Below are 23,826 nucleotides of genomic sequence, written 5' to 3'. Positions count from 1 at the left end.
AAGGTTACGTGGGAGGAATTTCCAGAGGGCAAGGGCAGGGTGCTGAAGCAGCAGTAAATGATGGTGTATGTCAAGTAACTTAGTGTCTGTAACAATTATTCACTTTCATTGTCTAAAGCACAGCATTGCTGATTCATAATTGCATTGGTCACGTAACTTACTTCGAGATAGAAATATAAGTGAATTGGTGAAAGGCTGGCCAAAGCTTAGTTGTCAAGAATCAACTGTCATGTTGGGTCATATGACCAATTTGGCAATAAACCATATTTAACATTGAATTGTTTCATGCAGTGCTGAAATTCATCAGTCACACCATTTATAGGGCTCCATTTCCCCCAGTGATTTGCGCCGTTTTTTTGGCGTAAGTTAAAAAATTTAAGTTTCCCCAATGAATGTGTGCCAGCATAACTCAGTTACGTTTTTTTAGGGTTTTTTTTTGCGTAATGGGGGCGTAACCTGATGTGTGCGGCAATTTTTCTCAGTTATATAAGTTTGCCTCCAAAAATTTCTCCTAAGTCGGCGTATGTGACCATTCCCGAAAAACCTTCTGGTGAGTTAAGAAAAACCAGCGTGCATTGAAAAGTCGGTGCAGAAAGACGCCATTGTTTTTCAGCAAAGATTTGGAGGGAGCGAAGAATACTTAAATATGCATAATAAAGATTTTTTTAAAATCTTAAAACGCAGTAAATGGACATTTGATGGAATTCTGTAAGTTTTCTTTTTTTTAACCGACACGCCACCACCACGTCTGCAAACATGGCTCGAGGATCGGAGCGTTGGCCGGCAGAGTCTGATACTCGCCCGGACACACAGGCTCAGGGCTTGGCTTCAAAACAAGCCCGAGGCAGGGTGGGGGGCCGTGGGAGGCATGAGAAGCCTGCACTACGCATCAAATGTAGTCTGGGGGGGTTGGGGTGGGGTTCCCGATCACTGCGCTTGCTCACACCTGGGTATGATCCATACAGACCTTGTGGGGAGAGAGAACAAAGAACCTTGGCCTGCCTGCCATTTTGAGCTTCTTGCAAAGGTAAAATGTAATCATGAGGGCAATACTGACAATACCATACCTTGTGCAAGCCTTCTGCATGATGGTGCTGCGAAGGAGACAATTGATTCGACGTCATCGTATGAGGAACTTCAGAGCACGTAGGGTGATGGATGGGCAGGAGGCCTTACTCACGTCGGGTATATCGAGACAGGCGTTCGTATCTGCACCCGAGTGGTGCAGACTGTGTCAGAAGGCTGTGTTTCCACAAAGAAGTTGTAACTGAGATCTGTGAATTAGAAAAAGCAGACCTGCAACCTAGAAGTGTCAGGAGGACTGCTTTGTCAGTTGAAGTGAAGGTTACAGCTGCACTTTCATTCTATGCATCTGGATCATTCCAAGCTACAATTGGGGATGCATGCGCCATTTCTCAACATGCAACACATATCTGCATTTGGCAAGTGACTGTTGCACTATATGCCCGAAGGAATGAGTACATAAAGTTCCCCATCACCGCCCAGGCAATGCGTGACAGGGCTGTGGGCTTTTCCAGGATTGCTGGCTTCCCAAAGGTACAGGGCTGCATTGATTGTACCCACATCGCCTTGCGAGCACCTTTGGAGGATTCCGAGATGTACAGGAACAGAAAAGGCTTCCACTCCATTAATGTGCAGCTCATGTATGACGACATGCATCGCATCATGTCAGTTGATGCAAGATACCTGGGAGCACCCATGATGCATTCATCCTACGCGAGAGCGCTGTATCTGCCATGTTTCAGCAGCAGCCAGAATGGCAGAGCTGGCTGGTGGGGGACAAAGTGTATGGCCTCGCCACCTGACTCATGACGCCCCTACATGTAACCCGGACAGAAGCTGACCGGGAACACATGTTGCACATTGCGACGCGCAGCATAATAGCATTGGCATCTTGAAACAGCGTTTCCGATGCCCGGACCATTCTGGAGTCCACTTGCTGTACTCCCCTGAGATTGTCGATCAGTTCACAGTTGTGTGCTGCATGCTGCATAACTTAGCCATCATGAGGCAGCAGCAGCTGGTAGTAGAAGACCCACTGGAGGTGAGAGTGGCTGATGATAAAGATGCAGATGACGAGGAGTAGCACGAGGAAGCCATGCAACTACCTGAACCCGGAGCACGACGGCGGAGGAGGGCAAGCCGTCATGGCCCTTTAACGATTGCTCGAGCCTTGCGCCAGCAGCTCATCCATGAACGCTTTGCTGCCTGAAGGCTCAGCGGCAACTATTCCAAATGGACCATGTTTACTGTTTGGACCTGTTCCATAATGTTGTGTTGTGTTAATGGAACAAATAATGTAAATGATTCAATTATAATTTAAAATATATTTTATTCAAAAGTTTAACAAACATTTGTTTGTACTTAATTTAACTTTAATAAAAATATTCTTGTATCAATCTTTAAAGGTTTCATTTAAGATCACTTAAAAACTTTAAGATCACTTACTAACTTTTAAACTTGTAAATTTACATAACTTACAAAAAACTTAAGTTGAAAACAGTTACAACAGGAACACAATAATAATAATAACACTAATAGCAGCAAAGAAAGGCTACACCCATCTCTCCTCCACCTTAATCTAAGACCGCCCACTGCGCTTGGTCTTGTTGACTCCACCTCTGCCCGCAGGCGGTGGCGCAGTGTTTCTCGGGTTGGTACCAAGCTTATTCTTTCGAACATCTTGGGTAATGTGCACTTCTTGATGGGCGGGGGGTGGGGGGGGGGGGGAAGCGATAATGTGGAAGGCCCCGGCTTGGGCCTCTTCAGAGGCTGGTCTTAGGATTGGAGTGGGAGTGGGAGTGGCAGTTAATTCTGTCAATGGGCGCGGGGTCTGGGCGTGTTCCCTTATTGCAGCAGCCAACTCCAACATTCCCTCCCTCGTGTCCTGACAGTGTCTCAACGACCTGCAACATTCCCTCCCTCATATTCGTCGCCAGTGTCTCAGCTACCTGTAACATGCCCTCCCTCATGTTGAGCAAAAGTGTGTCAACTACCTGCAACATTCCCTCACTCATGTTCACTGACAGCGCATCTGCTACCTGCGACACTCCCTCCCTCATGTGCACCGACATTGTTTCTGCTGATTGAGATATTCCCTCCCTCATTTTTCCGGACAGCGCTCCCATTTCTCGTGAGAGTGTTGTTACTTCTCCCGACAGTCCCGATACCTCATCATCCACCCCACTGATGGTGTCCAGGAATGATAGTGTAAGGTCAATGCTCTCCCCACTCATTACCATCATCTGAACCACATCTGTTACATCCTGCACCTCAGGAGAGCGCTGTCGAGCTCTCCTTTCCCTCCTCACCCTGGCTGTGGCTCACAGCATTCCAGTGGGACCCGCAGCCTCGGACGGAGGGGCCCTGGGTGTGCTTTGCTGCACCCCACTGGAATCCCCAACCTTGGACGGTGGGAAACCATGGAATGTCCTACCAACACTCAAACCACTTCTCAGGGAAGGGGCTACCACCTCAATGGGCGGCACCTGCACCTCCGTCAAAGTGAGTACAACAGCGGGGGCTTCATCCTACCCCTCCCCCTCACCTCCATGCTCTTGGTCTGGATGGTGGAATTGGAAGATGTTCTCTTCTTCAGGCTCGTCCTCGTCTGAATCATCTTCTGCATCGTCAGGATTGGCCTCAAGTTCTACAAAATACAGCAGAACATACAAATGGTTAACAGCGGACGAGGGGGCAGGGTGGGTGGCATGAGTAGGCTCACACAATGCAGGCAGCAGGCTGATTGAAGGACCACGATGAATGATAGCACATTGCATCGACCGAAGCGTAGCTGACGGAGACTTCTCCATGAATCGAAGCACGGCTAGCCCGCGCAGTACTTAACATTTAGGAAAGCCAGATTGTGGAATTTGCAGAACTTACCCTCTCCCTCGAGTGTGGGCCCAGCTTATGCAGTGATGGTTGCTTTTCTCCAGGCAGGACCCATCAAAGCAGCAACCCCCTTTTCTAAAGGTGTCAGTGGGTGCAGATTTGCCGGACCTCCTCAGAGTTCTTTCTCATTTGTTGTGTGCCACTTTCTTCTGCAAAGATGAAAATATAACTTTTTAGAGAGGATGTCTTTCTGCTGGGTGGGACATATACAGATGGTCACATTTACAATTGCAATTCCATTGAAAAATTAAATTATTACTTACACTAACTACTTGACCAAGGTCGTGCCACTTTTTACACTGGCCTCCAGATCTCGGGGTGGTCACCATTGCACAGTAATTTTCTACAAGTTGGTTCCAGCGTTTCTTCATTTCTTTGGGCGGAACTTTTATGTGACCTCTGCTGGTGCCCAGCTCCTGCCATCTGACCTCAGTCACAGTAACTAGTGCCTCCACTTCATCCTGTAAGAAATTCTTGGTCCTTGCACTGCGTTGCACCTTGTATTGCAGCTCCAATTTTGTCAATGATTATTAAAGTTCTCGCACACACAACTGGCTCTTTAAAAATGGCCGATTGCAGACCGGGATCTGTACTGCGCCTGTGCGCCCATAGGAATCACGTCAAAAACGTCCTTTTTTTTTCGTGCATGTGCAGAAAGGGCGGCATCGCTTTTTCGGCGCAAACATTCGGCTCCAGTCCATGAGGCTACAGGACAGGCTGCACGGTGCCAATTTGAAAAAATACAATGGGGAAACTTGGCACATTTATTTTTGGGGCAGTTGTGGCCTAGAAAGATGGGCGTAACTCTGGCAAAACGGCAAAAAACGGCTTTCGGGAAAATTGAGCCCACAGTTTTGTACTTTAATCTGATTTAATGGTGTGCCAATTAAAATAGACAAACATAAAAGATGAGCACAACAGGATACAAGTAAGTGCCTAAGAGTCACTGAGTAACGCACTTATACATGGGGGTTAAACAGAGAATATTCATAAGGTCTGTAATCTAAGTTCCGATGCAGGTTTTGTTAAACATAAATCGTTAAAATGATTCACATCACTGACCAAAAAACAACAATTAAACCCAAAATAAAAACAGAAAATGCTGATAACACTCAGCAGGTCAGGCAGCATCTGTGGAGAGAGAAACGTTTCAGGTCGATGACCTTTTGTCAGAACTGGAAACAGTTAGAGATATAACAGGTTTTAAGTAAGTACAGAGGCAAGGAAAGGGGGAGGGGAAGAAAGAACAAAAGGAAGGTCTGTGATAGGGTGGAAGGCAGAAGAGATTAAATGACAGAAGGGATGATGGTGCAAGGAAAATAGAGATGGTAATGAGACAAGTAAAGAAGCAAAAGGTGGGATTTGAGAAAGTATGAATGGGTATAACAATTAAATCTATTTGAAATGAAATGCAATTAATAGTATGGCACCTGCACCTATTTTCTATGTTTCTATGGCCTGATCTAATTGTATTCTAATTATTTGTGCCACAATTCTAACCACACACTAATTTCTTTCAGGTGAAGGATATTCTGGATGATATTTTAGAGAAACTTCCTGAAGAATTCAACATGGCAGAAGTTATGGCAAAGACAGCAGAGCATACTCCTTATATTCTTGTTTGTTTCCAAGAATGTGAACGCATGAACATACTTACGCAAGAGACCAGGAAATCACTTAAAGAACTGGATCTTGGACTGAGGGTAAAGTTATTTTACAATGTACTGTGTTGATTAATGAAAGAGTTAGAACAGAAAGATCCTAGCACGAGGCCTCAGTCGCCAAGACACATTTTTGAAATTCAGATGTGCGCATTGCCCACGATTTTCTTCCACTGCCTCAGCTCATCTGCTGTTGAAATCCTCATCATTTGTTACCTCTAGACTTGACTATTCCAATGCACTCCTGGCTTGCCTCCCATCTTCCACCCTCTATAAACTTTAAGGTCATTCGAAACTCTACTGCCCATATCCTAACTCGCACAAAGTCCCGTTCACCCATCACTTCTGTGATCGCTAACCTACATTGGCTCCCGGTTAAGCAATGTTTCGATTTTAAAATACTCATCCTGGTTTTCGAATCCCTCCATGGCCTTGCCCCTCCCTATCTCTATTACCTCCTCCAGCCCTACAGCTTCAGAGATATCTGCAACCATCGAATTCTGGGTTCTTGCATAACCCGATTTAAATCGATCCACCGTTGGTGCCCGTTCCCTCAACTGTCAAGGCCCGAAGCTCTGGAATTCTCTACCTAAACCTCTCTGCCTCTTTTCCTTTAAGAAGCTCCTTAAAACCTACTTCTTTGACCAAGCTCTTGGTTATCTGCGCTAATTTATCCTTATGTAGCTCGGTGTCAAATTATGTTTGATAATGTTCCTGTAAAGAGCTTTGAGATGTTTTACTATGTTAAAGGCGCTATAAAAATACAAGTTGTTGTTGTTGTTTATTAAATGAACAGTTGAAAAATCCTGGTCTGTGGATATCAAATTTCCAAAATGTACGTACTCCTAGTGAGCAAGCCTCCTCACTTGGACACAGACTCGTAAAATTACCTCCACACTTTCAATATGTGTTTATCATTTAATCTAACGTTTTACTAATTTCACGTATTTCAAAAAGTAAATGAAAGGGGCTGAGTGCTACAGTGAGAGACGGTCCATTTGTTGAACTAGTGGGTCCGGTTGCAAATCGGGGTCAGACTGATGTAACTGTACTGTGTACTTTGAAGTTCCGAATTGAAATTAGTTTGAATTGTCTCCACCTAGTTGCTAATGAATAGGAGCCCAGAACACAAATATACTCATAACTAAACACTAAATTGTTGCTCATTATCAGAAACATTGCCACAACAGCTGGCGTGCCAAATTGAAATGTCACACTGTTACAGTTGGAGGCACTTTTCTTAGTTTAGGACCAAACATCATTGTTGGGGAATGTAAAATGAGCTTTACCCTGGATGTGATGAAGACATTTATAAATAGCCCAAACTATTAATGGAAATGAACAAGAGTGGAACAGAGCAGGATAAGAACAGGTTTTGTGTGCAATTCAAGGTTCGTAAATACACTTTAATTAAAAAGGAAACTAGATGAGTGAATCATTCCTTTTTCTGTTCCGGTTTACATTTTTTGATGCACAGGGAGAGCTGACAGTCTCAGCTGAAATGGAAGCATTGCAATCGGCATTGTACTATGATAATGTCCCCGAGATCTGGAGCAGATTGGCATATCCATCTTCATATGGATTGGCACAATGGTAAGAGATATTGGGCTAGAATTTCTAAACAATCCGCCAGCGCCTGATTGCCGCCCAAAAGACCGCTAAGATTCCCCAAGTTATCGCTGGTAAAAAAAAAATTTCCCCCAAAAAAAGAAAAAAATCCGCCCAGCGAAAAAATGGAATCTTGGGCCGATTGAGCAGTTCTTAAAGAAAATGGGTGATAATTAATAAATTTACTAAAAATGTGGGCCTAGGAGGAGAAAAACAAAATATTTTTTGAAAAAACATAAAATAAAAAATTCATAAAACATTCTCAGGACCCTTTCACTTAAATCACTACAAGAGAATTTTAAAATAATCTGTAAAAAAACAATTACTTACCTTTTTCTTGCAGGGCTACTCAGCTACCGCCCAGCTCCACTGATTCTCGTGCGCGTTTATTTTTATCCTTACCTACGAGTCACTGCTGAGCCAAAAATCACACCATGGCGATCTGTGGATGGTGCACGCAGGCGGGCCTCTCCCCAGCGGTACTTCGAAACCGCCGGCATGCCTCAGCTGGGGAATTTCTCGCCGACCCGGTTCTCGCCCAAAACAGCCAAGAAACCGAGCGGTGAAAGACTGCAAATTCTAGCCCATTGACTTGATAAATGAATCACTTAATAGTTTATTATACAACTTAGATAAATGAACAGCCAAGAAAAATACTTTTAATAGTTTTATAAGGCTTGGTTAGATTTTAAAAATCAGCATTAGTTCATTAACTTTACATATCTAATCCCATTTAAAATTTAGATTAACACTCCCCCGGCACAGAGTGGAATATGAATAAAAGGGAAATACTTCAAAGGAGTCATCTTCCTATTTCAGCTTCCCAATGGGGAGCCTCACCCGCCAAGAGCTTAGATCAAAAATTAAGACAAGTAATGTGCTTGATTTCCCTACTGTTAATTTAAGTGGTTGGAAAATCAAATGCAGTGCACACATACATTTTTGATACACATTCCCATGGGTATGCAGTTCCTGCTGGCAGCAAGAAGTCAGATTCATCAGATATGAATGATAGTTTTTGAAGCTAATGCTTTGCAGCTATCCCAAGTGAGGGTTCTATTATAAATGCCAAATGATGAGCTAGTTTACATTTGATCCACTTCATGTTAAGTGTCACTGCTCCCATTGGCATATTTAATAGACTCTTAGCAACTGGACAATGGTTAGCAAGTGCACTCCTTGGGGGATTCAACCCTGCATATTTTGAGAGTACATCTACATTGGATCTAAAGGACCAAAGGGACTCCCTAAAGGCACATTGGAGGTCTCTGATAGAGCCAGAGCACTTTACCTCTTCCCTAATATTTGTGTGTCACGGCCCTGAAATTCCACAGGCCCACCCCTGATATTCATATCTGATGAATCTGACTTCTTGCTGCCAGCAGGAACTGCATACCCATGGGAATGTGTATCAGAAATGTATGTGTGCACTGCATTTGATTTTCCAACCATTTAAATTAACAGTAGGGAAATCAAGCATAAAAGGTAATTTACAGTTGGCTTTCTACTGAAGTTACGGCAGAAGATTAGCGAGAACCACAGAATTTCAGAGCCCAAATTATGGAGAATATTCCAATCAGAATACAGAAAGATGTGCAAGTGTGCTTGACTGAATTGTGGTAATTCAGGTATATATTTTTGTTGCAACTTACCCTCTTTGTTTTGGAGGTTCAATGATGTTCTTTTGCGTTGCCGTGAACTTGATACTTGGACTCAAGATCTTGGTCTTCCTGCTGTTGTCTGGCTTTCTGGTTTCTTCAATCCTCAGTCTTTTCTTACTGGTAAGTTTAACTGGTACATTAGGTTCAGATATATAATGGACATGGGTAAAAGCCATTATTATGACTAAATTTCACAAAAAAGACTTTTGCAAATATAATGTAATTGGACAATATAGCCCAGAAATTCCATAAGGCCACGACTGATTTCCCTCCGTATCTTGGCAGGAGACCAGCAGAAACCTCAGATGCCGTGTACTGATGTTGGAACTACAAAATTTCTAATATTCATTCCAAACTGGCCAATTTTCTTTTTCTAGTTTCCCAGAAGGTTCAGCAACCAATAGCATTTGTCATCATTCAGAAAATGATACACTGGACTGTCCTTTTCAGGAAACCAGTCTGAGGGGAGAAATTCGGCTGCTTAGTGGTTCCAGTTAGAAATGCGCTCCAAATTGTTCAGCGCGCTACCGCTACCACCCCGCTCTCGGACTTTAGCGCCCAAAGAGAAGTGGTTAGCGCTCCTCTTGCCTCTTGGGATCACTAAAACTGAATTTCCTGGCAGAATCATTTGCGCTTGGCGCTACTTTTTCTACTTTCCAAAAGTTAGCGTCCCCTACGGAATTTCTAGCCCTGAAACTCTAAGGGGGCAAAATTGCCCTGTGCCCCTATTGGGGGCGGTAACCTTCTGGGGTGGGAACTGTTAACACCCGGAGCAGAAGTCCCGCCCCCGCCGTGGAATAGCTCTTACCGCCCCTCAAAGGAAGCGGAACGCAATCACCCGCACTCCACTTCCTTTGGGGGCAGTAACCGGGGCACTAAAGGAAGCATCACGTGGATGTTCTGTGTACGCCCCTCCCCTTCGATTAAGGGGGAGGGCTGCTGCGCACTCTGCAAGGCCTCTGATGGCCTCCACTAGGCCACCAGGGCAGCGTGGGATGGGGCCTGCAGCCAGGCACCCAAGACAGGGTGCCGGGCTGCACGATGGCGGTCTGGACCACACTAGGATCATTGAATCGACCGACAAAAAAAGATTACAGCCCGGGGCGCTGGCATCCTTCCCTTTAACTAGCACCCCATAAGCAGATGTGGCGCAGCTTCACGGCCAGTGAAGCTGGCACTGACATCCACTCATGGCCTGCAGGGGTTGGGGCGGTAAGGGGTTGGCGTGGGTCCACTGCGCATGGCGGTGACAACAAACCCTCAGGCAATTTTCCGGGAGATGGAAATGCACCCCTCCCCAGGCAAAAAGTGTCTTGCGCCTCGTGACGACCCCCCCAGAGGCACGAACAGGACTATAAAAAGGGGTAATTTCACCCACAAGGTTAATTTCCAACATCGGATCTCCGATTGGTCACCTTGAAGGTAACACTGGATATCTGATTGTGTCTTGTCCTCCAAGGGAACCAACCAGCAGTTTCTCTGGAATGTGCAATTAGATCCATCCTGCCTAAGTAATCAATGAGTTTGCAAAGTGTAATTTGAGCCATTCTGACTGCCCTGCTCCAAACAGAGCTCACAATGAAGACAGGGTTCACCCTCATGGGTTAAGACCTTCTCCCACAAGTAGTTACAAACCTTCCTCACACCCTCAAGTTTCTGACCCTTTCCCTCCCAAACAAGTTCCTGACTCGGATTCCGTTCCCTCACTACCCCACCCCTCAGATTTTCTCTCTACCCCCCTCATATTCCCTCTTTCCCCCTGCCACCCCCAGATTCCTTCTCTTTCTCCCCCCCGCCACCCAGCCACCCCCAAATTCCCTCTTCCTCCCCCCCTCCGATTCTCTAAATGGCTATGCAATAAAGCAAAGACTAACGAGCCAGAGCATCAGTATACGAGGGCCGAAAGCACAAATTGGAATTTAACATTTAGCAGAGTAATTGCCCTTTGAACTGAAATGCCCTTTGAACTGAACCCTACCCTTATCAAAACAACTTGCATTTATATAGCACCGTTAACAATAGTTAAATGTCCCAAGGTACTTCACAGAAACAATTATCAAACAAAATCAGACACCGAACAAGCCCCATGATATATTAGGACAGGTGACTAAAAGCTTGGTCAGAGTGGTAGGTTTTAAGGAGTATCTTAAAAAGGAAAGGTGGTGAAGTTTGGGGGGGGGGGAATTCTGGAGCTTAGGACCTAGGCAGCTGAAGGCATGGACCGCCAATGGTGGAGCAAAAAAAAAAACAGAGATCTGTAAAAGACCAGAATTGGAGGATCTGAGGGTTGAAGGGCTGGAGGAGGTTAGAGATAATGAGGGGCGAGGCCATGAAGGGATTTGAAAACAAGGATGAGAAGTTTCAAATCAAGGTGTTGACAAACTGGGAGGCGGCATAAGTCTGAGCACAGGAGCAATGTTGAACAGGATATGGTGAGTTGTAAACAAATTCATTATCTGCACCAACAACTGCCAAAGGCTTTAAATACTGTACAAAATGCAGTCGTCCAATTACAATCACTGACCGAACTGTTGAAATTTTCGTCACTTAAAACATACACCAAATTTACCTCAACTTCAGGAAATGCACTTGAGGAATAGCTGCACTATATTACCCACACCAGAACAAGATAGACAAGCACAGCAAGAACCAGATATGCTCAGTGGTGAGTCATTGAAGAAACATCAGCACTGAGGAAATATTGGCATTAAACAACTCCCAGGACACACGGATTTTATTCCAAAGCCTGGGAATAAATCACCAGCCCATCCATGATCGGGAAATAGTGCATTGTGCTGAAAAACTTAAAGATCTGCATTTTTCAATGTGACATTTTGTTGCTATGGAGTGAAATTTTCTCCATTCACTCATTTTAGCAAAAGAAAAAGTCCACATGGGGTCAATTTTCACTTGACTTGCCTGGTATTATCGCAGTAACAGCCTCAAAATAGAGTCAGTAGCCTTACCACCCCGTTAACCCTGACTATGTAGTCAGCTGCATATTGAAAGGGACCTACCGCCAGGCTTGCCATCAACTAATATGGCTCTGTACCCCTGGCTACTCATCAAACTGCTTTGGCATCAAAACTTTGAACAACTGTGGCAAAATCTCTCAAATTGCAATTCAAACATTCCCTTTCCGGTCACCCCTATAACTCCAGGCCAAGGATTTGGCATGTTCAATGGATGTTTTGGGCAATTGTCTGCAGGAGGTAGTTCTGAATTTTGAATAGCAGCTTTTCTGACCAACCCCTGGATGGGGGTTAAAGGTCAGGGACCAGGTCCTAACATCCTGTAGGAACTGGAAAGCGAACAGACACATGGCCAGTCAGGATTTGTTAAAATGGAAGTAGTGAGATCTTCACTGAGACGAAGGTTAGGTAGAAGAAATCTTATTTAATTCAAGATGACTGATTTATATGGGGAAGTGTGGCAATATTAGCTGACATCAAGCCGTCACATGTCCCAGATGCGTGGAGTGTTGACAAAATTGAAATGCACCTCAAAAGCCTAATTTTTTTTGTTGGAAGAAGTGATTGCCTGGTCATGCCCAAGTCAGAGTGAAACAGCCCCAGTTAGTCTCTACTAGCCTCCTTTGAAGGCAACAGCTTAGTAATAGATTTTCAAAATTGGTTCCAAGTATTAACACTCTCAGAAGTTCAGAACTGGATAAAATATGGAATTGGAAAAGGCATTCAGCACATTCCTTTATCTGTATACAAGTTTTTTTCATGGATTATGTCCAGCCCATTTAATTTTCCCAATGTTTGAACCATCTATAGTGTATGACCAAACTTCATGTGTAAATTAGAAACAGAAAATGCTTGCCAACATTGTAAGAGATTCAGGCAGATGGTCACACATTAGTTTTCTTGAAAGATAATAAAATATTAGCATTCTTCACCCCTGGGACCCAAGTTTGAATTTACTCATGGGATAGCCATAAAAGCCCAATATAAAATGAGTTTGGGTAAGCTCTACCTAATAATAGGTTTGGCCCACAATTTGACAATGAGCAGTGGTTAGTGTAGGAAATGAAAAAAATCATCCTAGTACGATAGAGGCTGTGTAATGAGGTTATGGTAAGAAACATTTTTTGACTGCTCGATGTAGCCTAGGACTGTTTGATTAGTAGAGTCCCTAAGATGAAAAGACTCCCTGTCCTAACAATGGTATCATTCAAAATAAAAACAGAAAATGCTGGACTCAACAGGTCAGGCAGCATGTGTGGAGAGAGGAAGGCAGAGTTAACCTTTGACGTCAATGGTATCGCTCACCTCAATAAAGCACAAGGAGTCATAAAAACATATTTAAATACTACATCTGTAGTGGGGGGGGAAAAAAAACTAATTGTGTAAAATTCTTAAGCAATTATGCAGAGCATGGCCCGAAAGAATGAGTGGCCTCTGGATAAGATGTGCCTGACTGTGGATGTCACAAAGAAGACCAAAGAAGATTATAGTCATCCACCGCGAGAAGGTGCCTATATTCATGGACTTTTCTTAGAAGGTAGATGTAAACATTTATATTTTAACAAAGTTGGAATCTTAAAAACACCTTTAAATTATATCATCATGAACAGACAATGGTCTTTATTACCTTGGTTACAAATTAGTTTGAGTTCTTTGTCAACAGGTTCAGTTCAGTTCAGTTCAGATTGTGACACTGAAACAAATGCTGATTTGACAAGAAGCAAGGTCTGAAGTGTTGCTATTACTAGATTATTATCCTAATACAACCAATAAATACTAAATCAGCAAAGCCAAAGTATGTTGAACTACATTTCCAAAATGATAAATACAAGTCAGAGGAAAATATGACCAAATAGTACAATGAACATCAAGACACACCAGGATACATTCAAGCACTGAAGGCACTGCAGAGAAGAGCTACAAGGCTGATCCTAAATGTCTGGGGTCAGAGTGTGAGAAGAGACTGGATAAACCTGGGGTTTTCAGTGTGGAAAGGAAAAATCCAAGAGATATTGCTTTGTAAAGATACTTAAGGGACTGGAAAAGGTGAGTCTGGAATATTTTATGATGAGACGAAACAGTGATGTCAAGCAAAATGTGAAAAATAGGGAGGGCCCAAAGAGCAGAGTTTTAGGGAGGTTTTTAAATTTAAAAATATGAAATATTCATTCTTACAAGGTTGTAAATGCTAAATATACAGCTGGATTGGTTTTTACCCCAGCACAAGTGGACGGGAGGATATCTACTAAGCATAAAAAGTGGTACAACAGGTGCTTATAGTAAGACAAATAAAATGTATTTATACTTGACAATATTTTAGGTGCAAGATGGGACATCCAAAGTGGTATCATTGCAGAAGCACATCTTAAAGACCTGACTCCCACAATGCCAGTCATCTTTGTACGGGCCACGACAGCAGATAGGCAAGAGATAAAGAACATTTACGAATGTCCAGTTTACAAGACTAAAACTAGAGGACCTACATATGTCTGGACTTTCAATCTGAAGACCAGAAAGAAGCCTGCCAAATGGATTCTTGCTGGAGTAGCATTGCTCTTATCTGTTTAGGGATACAAATTTTAGGTACAATTTTCAAGTGTTATAGCAGTAAAGCACTAACCTGAACATTAACCGTTCGTCCAAGAACTGCATTTATTATTTGTTTCAATATGTTCTAGGACAGGCATTTTATAAAGAGGATGTTTTTTGGTAGACATACCGCTGAGTTTTATGGTGCCTGTGGGCAACGGTCCAAAGGTGTAAATTCAAAATTCACAATACATGAGATTACATACGACATACAAAAATGCCTATTAATGTATTTATTGTACTGGTAAGAAAATTATTAAAAATGGATCTAGATGACAGTGCAAGTCCATTGATTTGTGAAGTCCAATACAACAATTTTATAGTTTTATTTAACATTTGTAATCAACATAAAATATTGTGCATAGTCATTTTCTTACATAAAATGCCATTTACAACAAAAATCCCAACTTCCATGCAGGATTTTAATACAAAACAAGTTCAAAATGTTCTCTCTATTCAGATTAACATTTAAAACAAGAAAAAATACCCTAATGCTTTCAAGGGAACATAATGCTGGATTCTAGATTAACAGGAAGGTGATCAATTAGATTACCAATAACTAAATGTAGAACCATGCATCAACACCTATTCAATTTCCAGTTGCTTTATTTATCCTTGTGGTTATGTTGTATGCAACAACAGAAGATAAACAGTAGTGTTGCATCCACATTGCTATCATATACACACCAGAACAGGATTATAACACCTCTCATTTAGTGTTAGTGGTCCACGTAAACAAGACATTTAGCTTTGAATAGCAATAATAAAACATACTTGCAATCTGTAATCCTCAACAGTGCAAGTAACATGGAATCACCAATTTGCATGTAAAACAGATTCTAAGGTTTAACAAGGTTTAAACAAAAGATCAGAAAACAAGAAACTTTTCAATATTATGAAGCTTCTTAGAAAAACCGTTACAACTCAAGTTCTCCAGACCTCATTTACATAGTTTCAGTAATTATGTGTACTAATTATTTCCAAGTTTTGGTAATTACCAATAGTTGTAAAATTAAAATAAAGTGTGCTTTTTTTATACATGTTTGTTTCATAAAAAAATTAAAGGTAATTTTATTAAAAGTAGCTTTAAGAAGCGTTTTAATTATTTAACCTGTTTGCAGATCCTCGGTGTTGCTGTTTCAATCTTCAGTTAGTTGTTTCTGTAAACTAAAATAAGGGGAAAGTGTTATTTTACATCAAGGCTCAGTTGGCAGCACTCTCGCCTCAGTCAAAAGGTTGTGGGGGTTCAAGTCCCACTCCGGAACTTGAGCACAAAAATCTAGGCTGACACTCCACTATAGTGCTGCACTGTTGGAGGTGCCGTCTTTCAGATGAGACGTTAAACGGAGGCCCCTCTGTTCTCTTTGATAAACGTAAAAGATCCCATAGCATTATTTCAAAGAAGAGCAGGGGAGTTATCCCTTGTGTCCTGGCCAATGTTTATCCCTCAATCAACATAACAAAAACAGACCTGGTCATTATCACATTGCTGTGTGAGAGAGCTTGTTTTGCTCAAATTGGCTGCAGCAGTTCCTACATTACAAGAGTGACTACATTCCAAAAAGTACTTAATTGGCTGTAAAGTGCTTTGAGATGTCCAGTGGTCATGAAAGGCACTATATAAATGCAAGTCATTCTATCTATAAAAGTTGTCAAAAATTCTTGCCAGTTATCAAGATGAGTTCTAAATAGGAAGTATTTCCTACTAAATTAATCCACAATTCTAAATCTTTCAAAAATAGGTAACAGTATTTTACAAGAAAATAGCTACCATAATGTCAAACAATTGTCAATTTTGTACAGCATCACTCTCTAACTATGGATCAATTGGTGAGCAGAAAGGCGACATGTTCCCATGTCTCTGCGAGGATTTTGAGCTTCCAAGAAATGCACAAGATCAGTCCAGGATGATGCTCTCCTGAATTACCCACTCTTCGTGAAACATCAAGCTTCCACTGTAAAGTACAGCATGGCTGAGATCACAACTCCTTGTGGATATGAACTAGTATCCTATCACTTCCACAAACCTTCAAAAGGCCAGAATTTTCCTTATAAAATCAAATCTAAATAAAGTTCATCACCGTGAACTGTACAGACCAGAAAGGTCCCAAGTTGAGTTAGCTAATCTTAACCAGGCTGATGGTGGAGCTTTCTACAAATTGTCCTCAGTATCTCCAGGGACAAAACAATCAAGAGATCTCCCTTCAATATATTGCACAAGCGTCCAGCTACTTGTACAGGGTCAATCATAGATCTCATGTTCTCCATGCTCAAAATCTACTAACAGTCACCGTCCTAGGCTCACATGAAAAAAATATTGGAAGGCTGTAAAACGAGATCTCAGCATATTTTTTTCGGTGCGAGGAGAAACTGAGGGGAAAAATTAACCTGAATAAATAGTTCTAGATGCTCACATTCCATTTCTTGTGCAACTCTAACCAGCCATTTTCCTTCCTTGGAGTACACATTGCTATGGTCAATAGGAGAGAGAATGGGGTGGTTATGATAGTCTCCAGTAATTTCCACAGCGGTTCTTCCAATCTCCCACCTTAACTTCACTGGAAACTCCAAAGGCTACAACAGCCAGCTATTAAGCCATTTTTCCAGCGCTCCCATCAAAGTTGCAGCAGGAGATTGAGAAACCATTAGTAAAATTAAAACTTAAGTGTGTGCAACATAGAGGTTAGTAAAAACTCAAAGAAATTTGGGATCTGTTTTGGAGTTCACTTGCCAGAGTGTGCATCAGAAATGTGGGCATAAATTAAATAAATGGTCAGAAAATCGGACATTGCACATGCCTAACTTTCAGCAGAATGCACTCCAGTCTGTTTCCAAACACCAAATGGAACAGGTAAGGATATTGTCACAGGCAATTTATCACTTTCCTGATGCTGAAACTAACAATAACCAGTTTACAAAAATCAAATTAACTTCACCAACTTACCTTTCCAAATAGGCTCGAACATTGTCATAGCCATAAAATTTTGCCAAATGAACAAGAATGCCAGTGGCACAGCGTCCATCACGACGACGGCAGAAACTACAGTTACAGATCCCTCTGCAAGGAGGACACACCCAGTCCTACACAAAGAAGAATCAATATTAGAGATGGGGCATATGAACAAAAACCTTGTAAAATGTCCAGCTGGCAAGAGAACCTTGGACTAAGCAGCGGTGAGAGGATACAGAGCGGCCCTGAATTAAAGCAGGTGAGAGAGGATACAGAGCGGCCCTGAATTAAAGCAGGGGCGAGAGGATACAGAGCGGCCCTGAATTAAAGCAGGTGTGAGAGGATACAGAGCGGCCCTGAATTAAAGCAGGTGTGAGAGGATACAGAGCGGCCCTGAATTAAAGCAGGTGTGAGAGGATACAGAGCGGCCCTGAATTAAAAGCAGGGGTGAGAGGATACAGAGCGGCCCTGAATTAAAGCAGGGGTGAGAGGATACAGAGCGGCCCTGAATTAAAGCAGGGGTGAGAGGATACAGAGTGGACCTGAATTAAAGCAAGGGTGAGAGGATAAAGAGTGGGCCTGAATTAAAGCAGGGGAGAGAGGATACAGAGCGGCCCTGAATTAAAGCAGGGGCGAGAGGATAAAGAGTGGGCCTGAATTAAAGCAGCAGCTCGGATTCAAAAAGAAAAAAAATCAGTGACATCACAGGAGAGCAGGTAGGTGATTGGTTGGAGTGTATTACAACTTTTTTTGCTCTCCATATAAGGGAAGGGGTTTTAATTAAGAGCCGAGAAACAAACTTGCTAGTACTTAATTAAATTTACACACTAGATAAAATAAACAATAAAACTAAAATATCGATTGAATAAAAGTTCTAACTAACTAATTAATTAATTAAAACAAGGTTAGAGATGGCAGGGCAGGTGGTGCGTCGTAACTGCAACATGTGGGAGCTTATGGAGAGCAGCGTGATCCCAAGCAACCACATCTGTTGTAAGTGTCTGCAACCCGAGGAACTTCAGCTCAAACATTGTGATGCATCTGGAAGGGGGAGAGTTACCTGGACACTTTGCTCCAGGAGGCAGTCACACCCTTAAGGTTAAATAGTACTTTAGAGTTAGTCAATGGTCAGGGATAGGAGGGTGTAACTGCAAGTCAGGAAGGTATGGCGATCCAGGATGCAGTGATGGAGGAGCCTCAGCCCTTGACCCTGTCCAAAAGGCACTGTGGTACAGGGGGCCATCCAAGTGAGTGGGGGGGGGGGGGGGGGGGGGGAGGGGGAAAGAAAGGAAGGAAGGAATGTGGTAGGGGACAGATTAGTCAATAGGATAGATACTGTTCTCTGCAGCTACGACAGGCATTTCGGTGCCAGGGTTAAGGATATCTCCTCATGGCTGGAGAAGGACTTGGAGTGGAAGAGAGAGGATCCAGTTGTCATGGTCCATGCAGGAACCAATGACAGAGGTAGAACCAAGAATGAGGTTCTGCTGAGGGAGTTTGAAGAGTTAGGGTCTAAATTAATCAGCAGAACCTCAAGGCTAATAATAATCTCTGGATTACTACCTGAGCCACGCACAAATTGGCAGAGTCAAATAGATCAGAGAGTTAAATGCGTGGCTCAAAGAGTGGTATGGGAGGAAGGGGTTTCAATTCATGGGGCACTGGCACCAGTACTGGGGAACGAGGGAGCTGGTCTGTCAGGACAGGCTCCACTTAAACCGGGCTGGGACCAGCATCCTGGCGAATCGAATAACTAGGGCTGTAAATAGGGCTTTAAACTAAAAAAATGGGCGAGGGGAAATTTAGAAATCTAGAGGAAAGTCAATGCAATAGAGCAGTGTAGGGTTTCAGGTAAAAATAAGCAGAGTGTGACAGGAAGGGACAGAGTTTAACGGCAGCAGAGAATAAGGTCAAAGCAAGGAATAATGGCTAAAAAAAATTTACAGGCTCTATCAGAATGTATGAACCATTCATAAGATAGACGAACTAGTGACACAAAGATAAATGGATTTGATCTAATAGCCATTAGAGACAAGCCTTTAAGGTGACAAATGTTCCAGGGTACGTGACTATTCGAAAAGACAGGCAGAATGGAAAAGGCGGAGTGCTTAGCCGTGATAATAAAGGATGACAAAGACAGTAGAGCGAAAGGATCTCGGCTCAGAAGATCAGGAAGTAGAATCGGTATGGGTGCAGAAAACACTGGTGGGAGTAGTATATAGGCCCCGAAACATTATCTATACCATTGGACAGAATATAACAGTAGGAACTTGTAACAAGGGTAATGCAATAATCGTAGGGGACTTTAATCTTCACATAGGCTGGACAAATCAAATTGGCAAAGGTAACCTGGAGGATGAGTTCATGGAATGCATTCAGGACAGTTTCCCAGAACAATACACAAGAACAAGGAGCAGGAGTAGGCCATTCGACCCCTCAAGCCTGCTCTGCCATTCAATTAGTTCATGGCTGATCTTCTAACTCAACTCCACTTTCCTGCACTACCACCATATCCCTTGATTCCCTTAATATTCAAAAATCTTTCGATCTCTGTCTTGAATATACTCAAAGACTGAGCCTCCAAAGCCACCCTCAGTGAAGAGGTTTCTCCTCATCTCAGTCCTAAATGATCGACCCCTTATTGAGACCGTGATCCCTGGTTCTTGACTTCTCAGCCAGAGGAGACATCCTCTCTGCATCTACCCGGTCAAGCCCTGTAAGTATTTTGTATGTTTCAATGAGATCACCTCTCATTCTTCTAAACTCTAGAGAATATAGGCCTAGTCTGCTTAATCTCTCCTCATAGGACAATACCCCATCTCAGGAATCAGTCTGGTGAACCTTCAATGCACTCCCACAATGGCAAGTATATTCTTGCTCAGGTAAGGAGACCTAAACTGTACACAATACTCCAGGTGCGGTCTCACCAGGGCCCTATATAATTACAGTAAGACGCCTTTACTCTTGTACTCAAATCCTCTTGTAATAAAGGCCAAGATATCATTTGCTTTCTTAATTGCTTGCTGTACCTGCATGTTAACTTTCAGTGATTCGTGTACAAGGACACCCAGGTCTCTCTGAATACAAACATTGCCCAATCTCTCACCATTTAAAAAATACTCTGCTTTTCTAGGTTTCCTACCAAAGTGGATAACTTCTCATTTCTCCACATTATATTCCATTTACCGTGTTCTTGCCCACTCACTTAGCCCGTCTATATCCCCTTGAAGTCTCTTTGCATCCTCCTCACAACTTACATTCCCACCTAGCTTTGTATCAGTAGCAAACCTGGATATATTACATTTGGTCCCCTCATCCAAATCATTGATATAGATTGTGAATAGCTGGGGCCCAAGCACCGATCCTTGCGGCATCCCACTAGTTACAGCCTGCCAACCCAAAAATGACCCGTTTAACCCTACTCTCTGTTTTCTGTCAGATAACCAATCCTCAATCCATGCGAGTATATTACCCCCAATCCCACGAGTCCCAATTTTGTTCAATAACCTCTTGTGTATCGAATGCTTTCTGAAAGTCAATATACACCACATCCACTGGTTCCCCTTTATCTATTCTACTAGTTACAACCTCAACATTTTTGTCAAACATGATTTCTCTTTCATAAATCCATGCAGACTCTGCCCAATCCCATTATTATTTTCTAAGTTCCCTGTTACCACATCCTTAATAATAGATTCTAGCATTTTTCCAACTACTGACGTCAGGCTAACTGGTCTATAGTTCCCCGTTTTCTCTCTCCCTCCTTTCTTAAATAGCAGGGTTACATTAGCTACCTTCCAATCTGTGGGAACCATTCTAGAATCAATGGAATTTTGGAAGATGACAACCAATGCATCCACGATCTCTATAGCCGCCTCTTTCAAAACCCGGATGTAGTCCATCAAGTCCAGGGGATTTATCAGCTTCGAGTCCCATTAATTTCTCCAGTACTATTTTTTTTTACTAATACTAATTTCTTTCAGTTCCTCATTTTCACTAGACCCTCGGTACTCCACTATTTCCAGAAGGTTTTTCGTGTCTTCTTGTGTGAAGACAGACACAAAGTATTTGTTTAATTTCTCTGCCATTTCCTTATTCCCCATTATAATTTCTCCTGTCTCAGCCTGTAGGGGACCCACATTTACTTTTGCTACTTTTTCCTATTTACATACCTATAGAAGCTTTTACAGTCTGTTTTATATGTCTCGCTAGTTTACTCTCATATTCTAGTTCTCTTTCTTTATCAATTTCTTGGTCCTCCTTTGTTGAATTCTAAAATGCTCCCAATCCTCAGGCTTACTGCTCTTTTTGGCAACATTATAAGCCTCTTCCTTTGATCTAATACCATCTTTAACTTCTCTTGTTAGTCACGATTGGACCACTTTTCCTTTGGGGTTTTTGTACTTCAAAGGACTATGTTTGTTGTAAATTATGTATTAATTCTTTAAATGCTAGCCATTGCTTGTCTACAGTCATACCTTTTAATGTAGTTTCTCAATCTACCTTAGCCAACCCTCTCCTCATACCTACGTAGTTTCCTCTGGTTAGATTTAAGACCCGAGTTTCGGATTTAACTAAATCACTTTCAAACTTAATGTAAAATTCTATCATATTATGGTCACTCTTTCCCAAGGGCTCCTTTACTACAAGATTATTAATTTCTCGTTGCACCATACTAGATCTAAAATAACCTGTTCTCGAGTTGGTTCCTCAACTTACTGATCTAGAAAACCATCTGTACACATTCCATTAATTCGTCCTTCATACTATTACTGCAAATTTGGTTTGCCCAATCAATACGTAGATTAAAGTCCCCCATGATTACTGTATTACCTTTGTTACATGCACCTCTAATTTCCTTATTTATACTGTGCCCTACATTACCACTACCGTTGAGGCCTATAACTCCCACCAATGTTTTCTGCTCCTTGCTGTTTCTTAGCTCCACCCAAACTAATTCTACTTCTTGATTTTCCGAGCTAAGATCCTTTCTCTTTACTGGCTTTATCCCACCCTTTATCAGGACTACCCCTCCTCCTTTTCCATTTTGCCCATCTCTTCTAAAAGTAAAGTATCCTGGGATATTTAGTTCCCAACCATGGTCACTTTGCAACCACGTCTTTATAATGGCTATTAGATCAAACCGATTAATTTGTGCTATTAATCTATTTTGTTGTGAATGCTTCGTGCATTCAGATATAGTGCCTTTAGCTCTGACCTTTGTCTATTTTTCCCTGATATCACCTTAGTCAGTAATGCCCTATTTCCTATATTACTCTCGCTGTCCCTTCCTGAGCCACTGCTTATTTTTACCCAAAACCCTGCTCTCTAGAGCCTTGACATTTTGCTTGCTGCTTTTAAATTTACTTTTTCCTGAATCCTCCCACTTCCACATTAGTTTAAAGCCCGGTCTACTGCCCTAGTTATTCGATTCACCAGGATACTGGTTCCAGCCCGGTTCAGGTGGAATCCGTCTCAACGGAACAGCTCCCCTTTCCCCCAGTACATCATGGAATCAACCACAGAACAAGCTATTTTAGATCTTGTTTTGTTTAATGAGACAGTTATTTACCAATCTCACAGTAAGATTGCCTCTGGGGCAGAGTGATCATAATATGATAGAATTTCACAATACTTATGCTAGTGACTTGTCAAAGTCCGAAATTGGAGTCTTAAACTTAAATAAAGCCAATTGCCTAGGTAGGAAGGGAGAGTTGGCCATGGGCAAGTTGGCCAAGGTAGATTGGAAAAAGAGATCAAAAAGGTATGCCAGTAAATAAGCAGTGGTTAGAATTTAAGGAAATATTTCATAATTCTCAACAAAAATTGAGAAACAAAAACTCCACGGGAAAAGTAATTCATCCATGGCTAACTAAAGAAGTTAAGGGTAGCATTAGATTGAAAGAATGTTGTGAAGAATAGTAGCAAGCCTGAGGATTGGGAGAGTTTCAGGAAACAGCAAAGGATGACCAAAAAATTGATTAAAAAGGGAAAAAATAGAATGAAAACAGATTGTAAGAGCTCCTACAAGTATGCAAAAAGGAAGAGAGTAGAAAAAGTAAACATTGGTCCCTTAGGGGCAAAGACAGGAGAAATTATTACAGGAATAAGGAAATGGCAGAAACGTTATACAAATATTTTGTATCTGTCTGCACAGTAGAAGATGCAAAAAGCATAAAATGGTGGGGAACCAAGCGTCTAATGAGGTTGAGGAACTTAATGTAATTAATATAAGTAGAGAAAAAGTACGAGAGAAACTAATGGGACTAAAAGCCGATGAATCCCCTGGACCCGACGGCCTACATCCTAGGGTTCTGAAAGAGGTGGCTGCAGACATAGTAGATGCATTGATTTTGATCTTCCAAAATTCCTTAGATTCTAGAACGGTCCTGGCTGTTAACACCGTTATTCAAGAAAGGAAGGAGAGAGAAAACAAGGAACTACAGGCCAGTTAGCCTGACATCAGTATT

General features: G+C 42.3%; 2 protein-coding genes across 10 annotated transcripts in view; one reads left to right on the top strand and one right to left on the bottom strand.

The window, feature by feature from the left end:
* Positions 1-15,429, top strand: part of LOC139264459 (dynein axonemal heavy chain 11-like) — a 679,414-nt gene extending 663,985 nt beyond the window's left edge. For all 3 annotated transcript variants that reach the window (XM_070880970.1, XM_070880972.1, XM_070880971.1), the window contains 5 exons: positions 5,436-5,618; positions 7,054-7,169; positions 8,853-8,965; positions 13,214-13,354; positions 14,138-15,429. In XM_070880970.1, the coding sequence (XP_070737071.1) occupies positions 5,436-5,618; positions 7,054-7,169; positions 8,853-8,965; positions 13,214-13,354; positions 14,138-14,385 (801 nt within the window). In that variant the 3' untranslated portion in view covers positions 14,386-15,429. The remainder of the gene's footprint in view (positions 1-5,435; positions 5,619-7,053; positions 7,170-8,852; positions 8,966-13,213; positions 13,355-14,137) is intronic.
* The window catches only part of cdca7b (cell division cycle associated 7b), a 32,942-nt gene continuing 23,566 nt past the window's right edge, over positions 14,451-23,826 (bottom strand). For all 7 annotated transcript variants that reach the window (XM_070880978.1, XM_070880973.1, XM_070880974.1 and 4 more), the window contains exons 10-11: positions 17,351-17,487; positions 14,451-15,573 (exon numbers count right to left, since the gene is read on the bottom strand). In XM_070880978.1, the coding sequence (XP_070737079.1) occupies positions 15,546-15,573; positions 17,351-17,487 (165 nt within the window). In that variant the 3' untranslated portion in view covers positions 14,451-15,545. The remainder of the gene's footprint in view (positions 15,574-17,350; positions 17,488-23,826) is intronic.

This window comes from Pristiophorus japonicus, chromosome 5 (assembly GCF_044704955.1).
Source record: "Pristiophorus japonicus isolate sPriJap1 chromosome 5, sPriJap1.hap1, whole genome shotgun sequence".
Taxonomy (NCBI): Eukaryota; Metazoa; Chordata; class Chondrichthyes; family Pristiophoridae; genus Pristiophorus; species Pristiophorus japonicus.
Note: the sequence above shows the minus strand (reverse complement) of the source record. Positions and strands in the feature narration are given on the sequence as shown.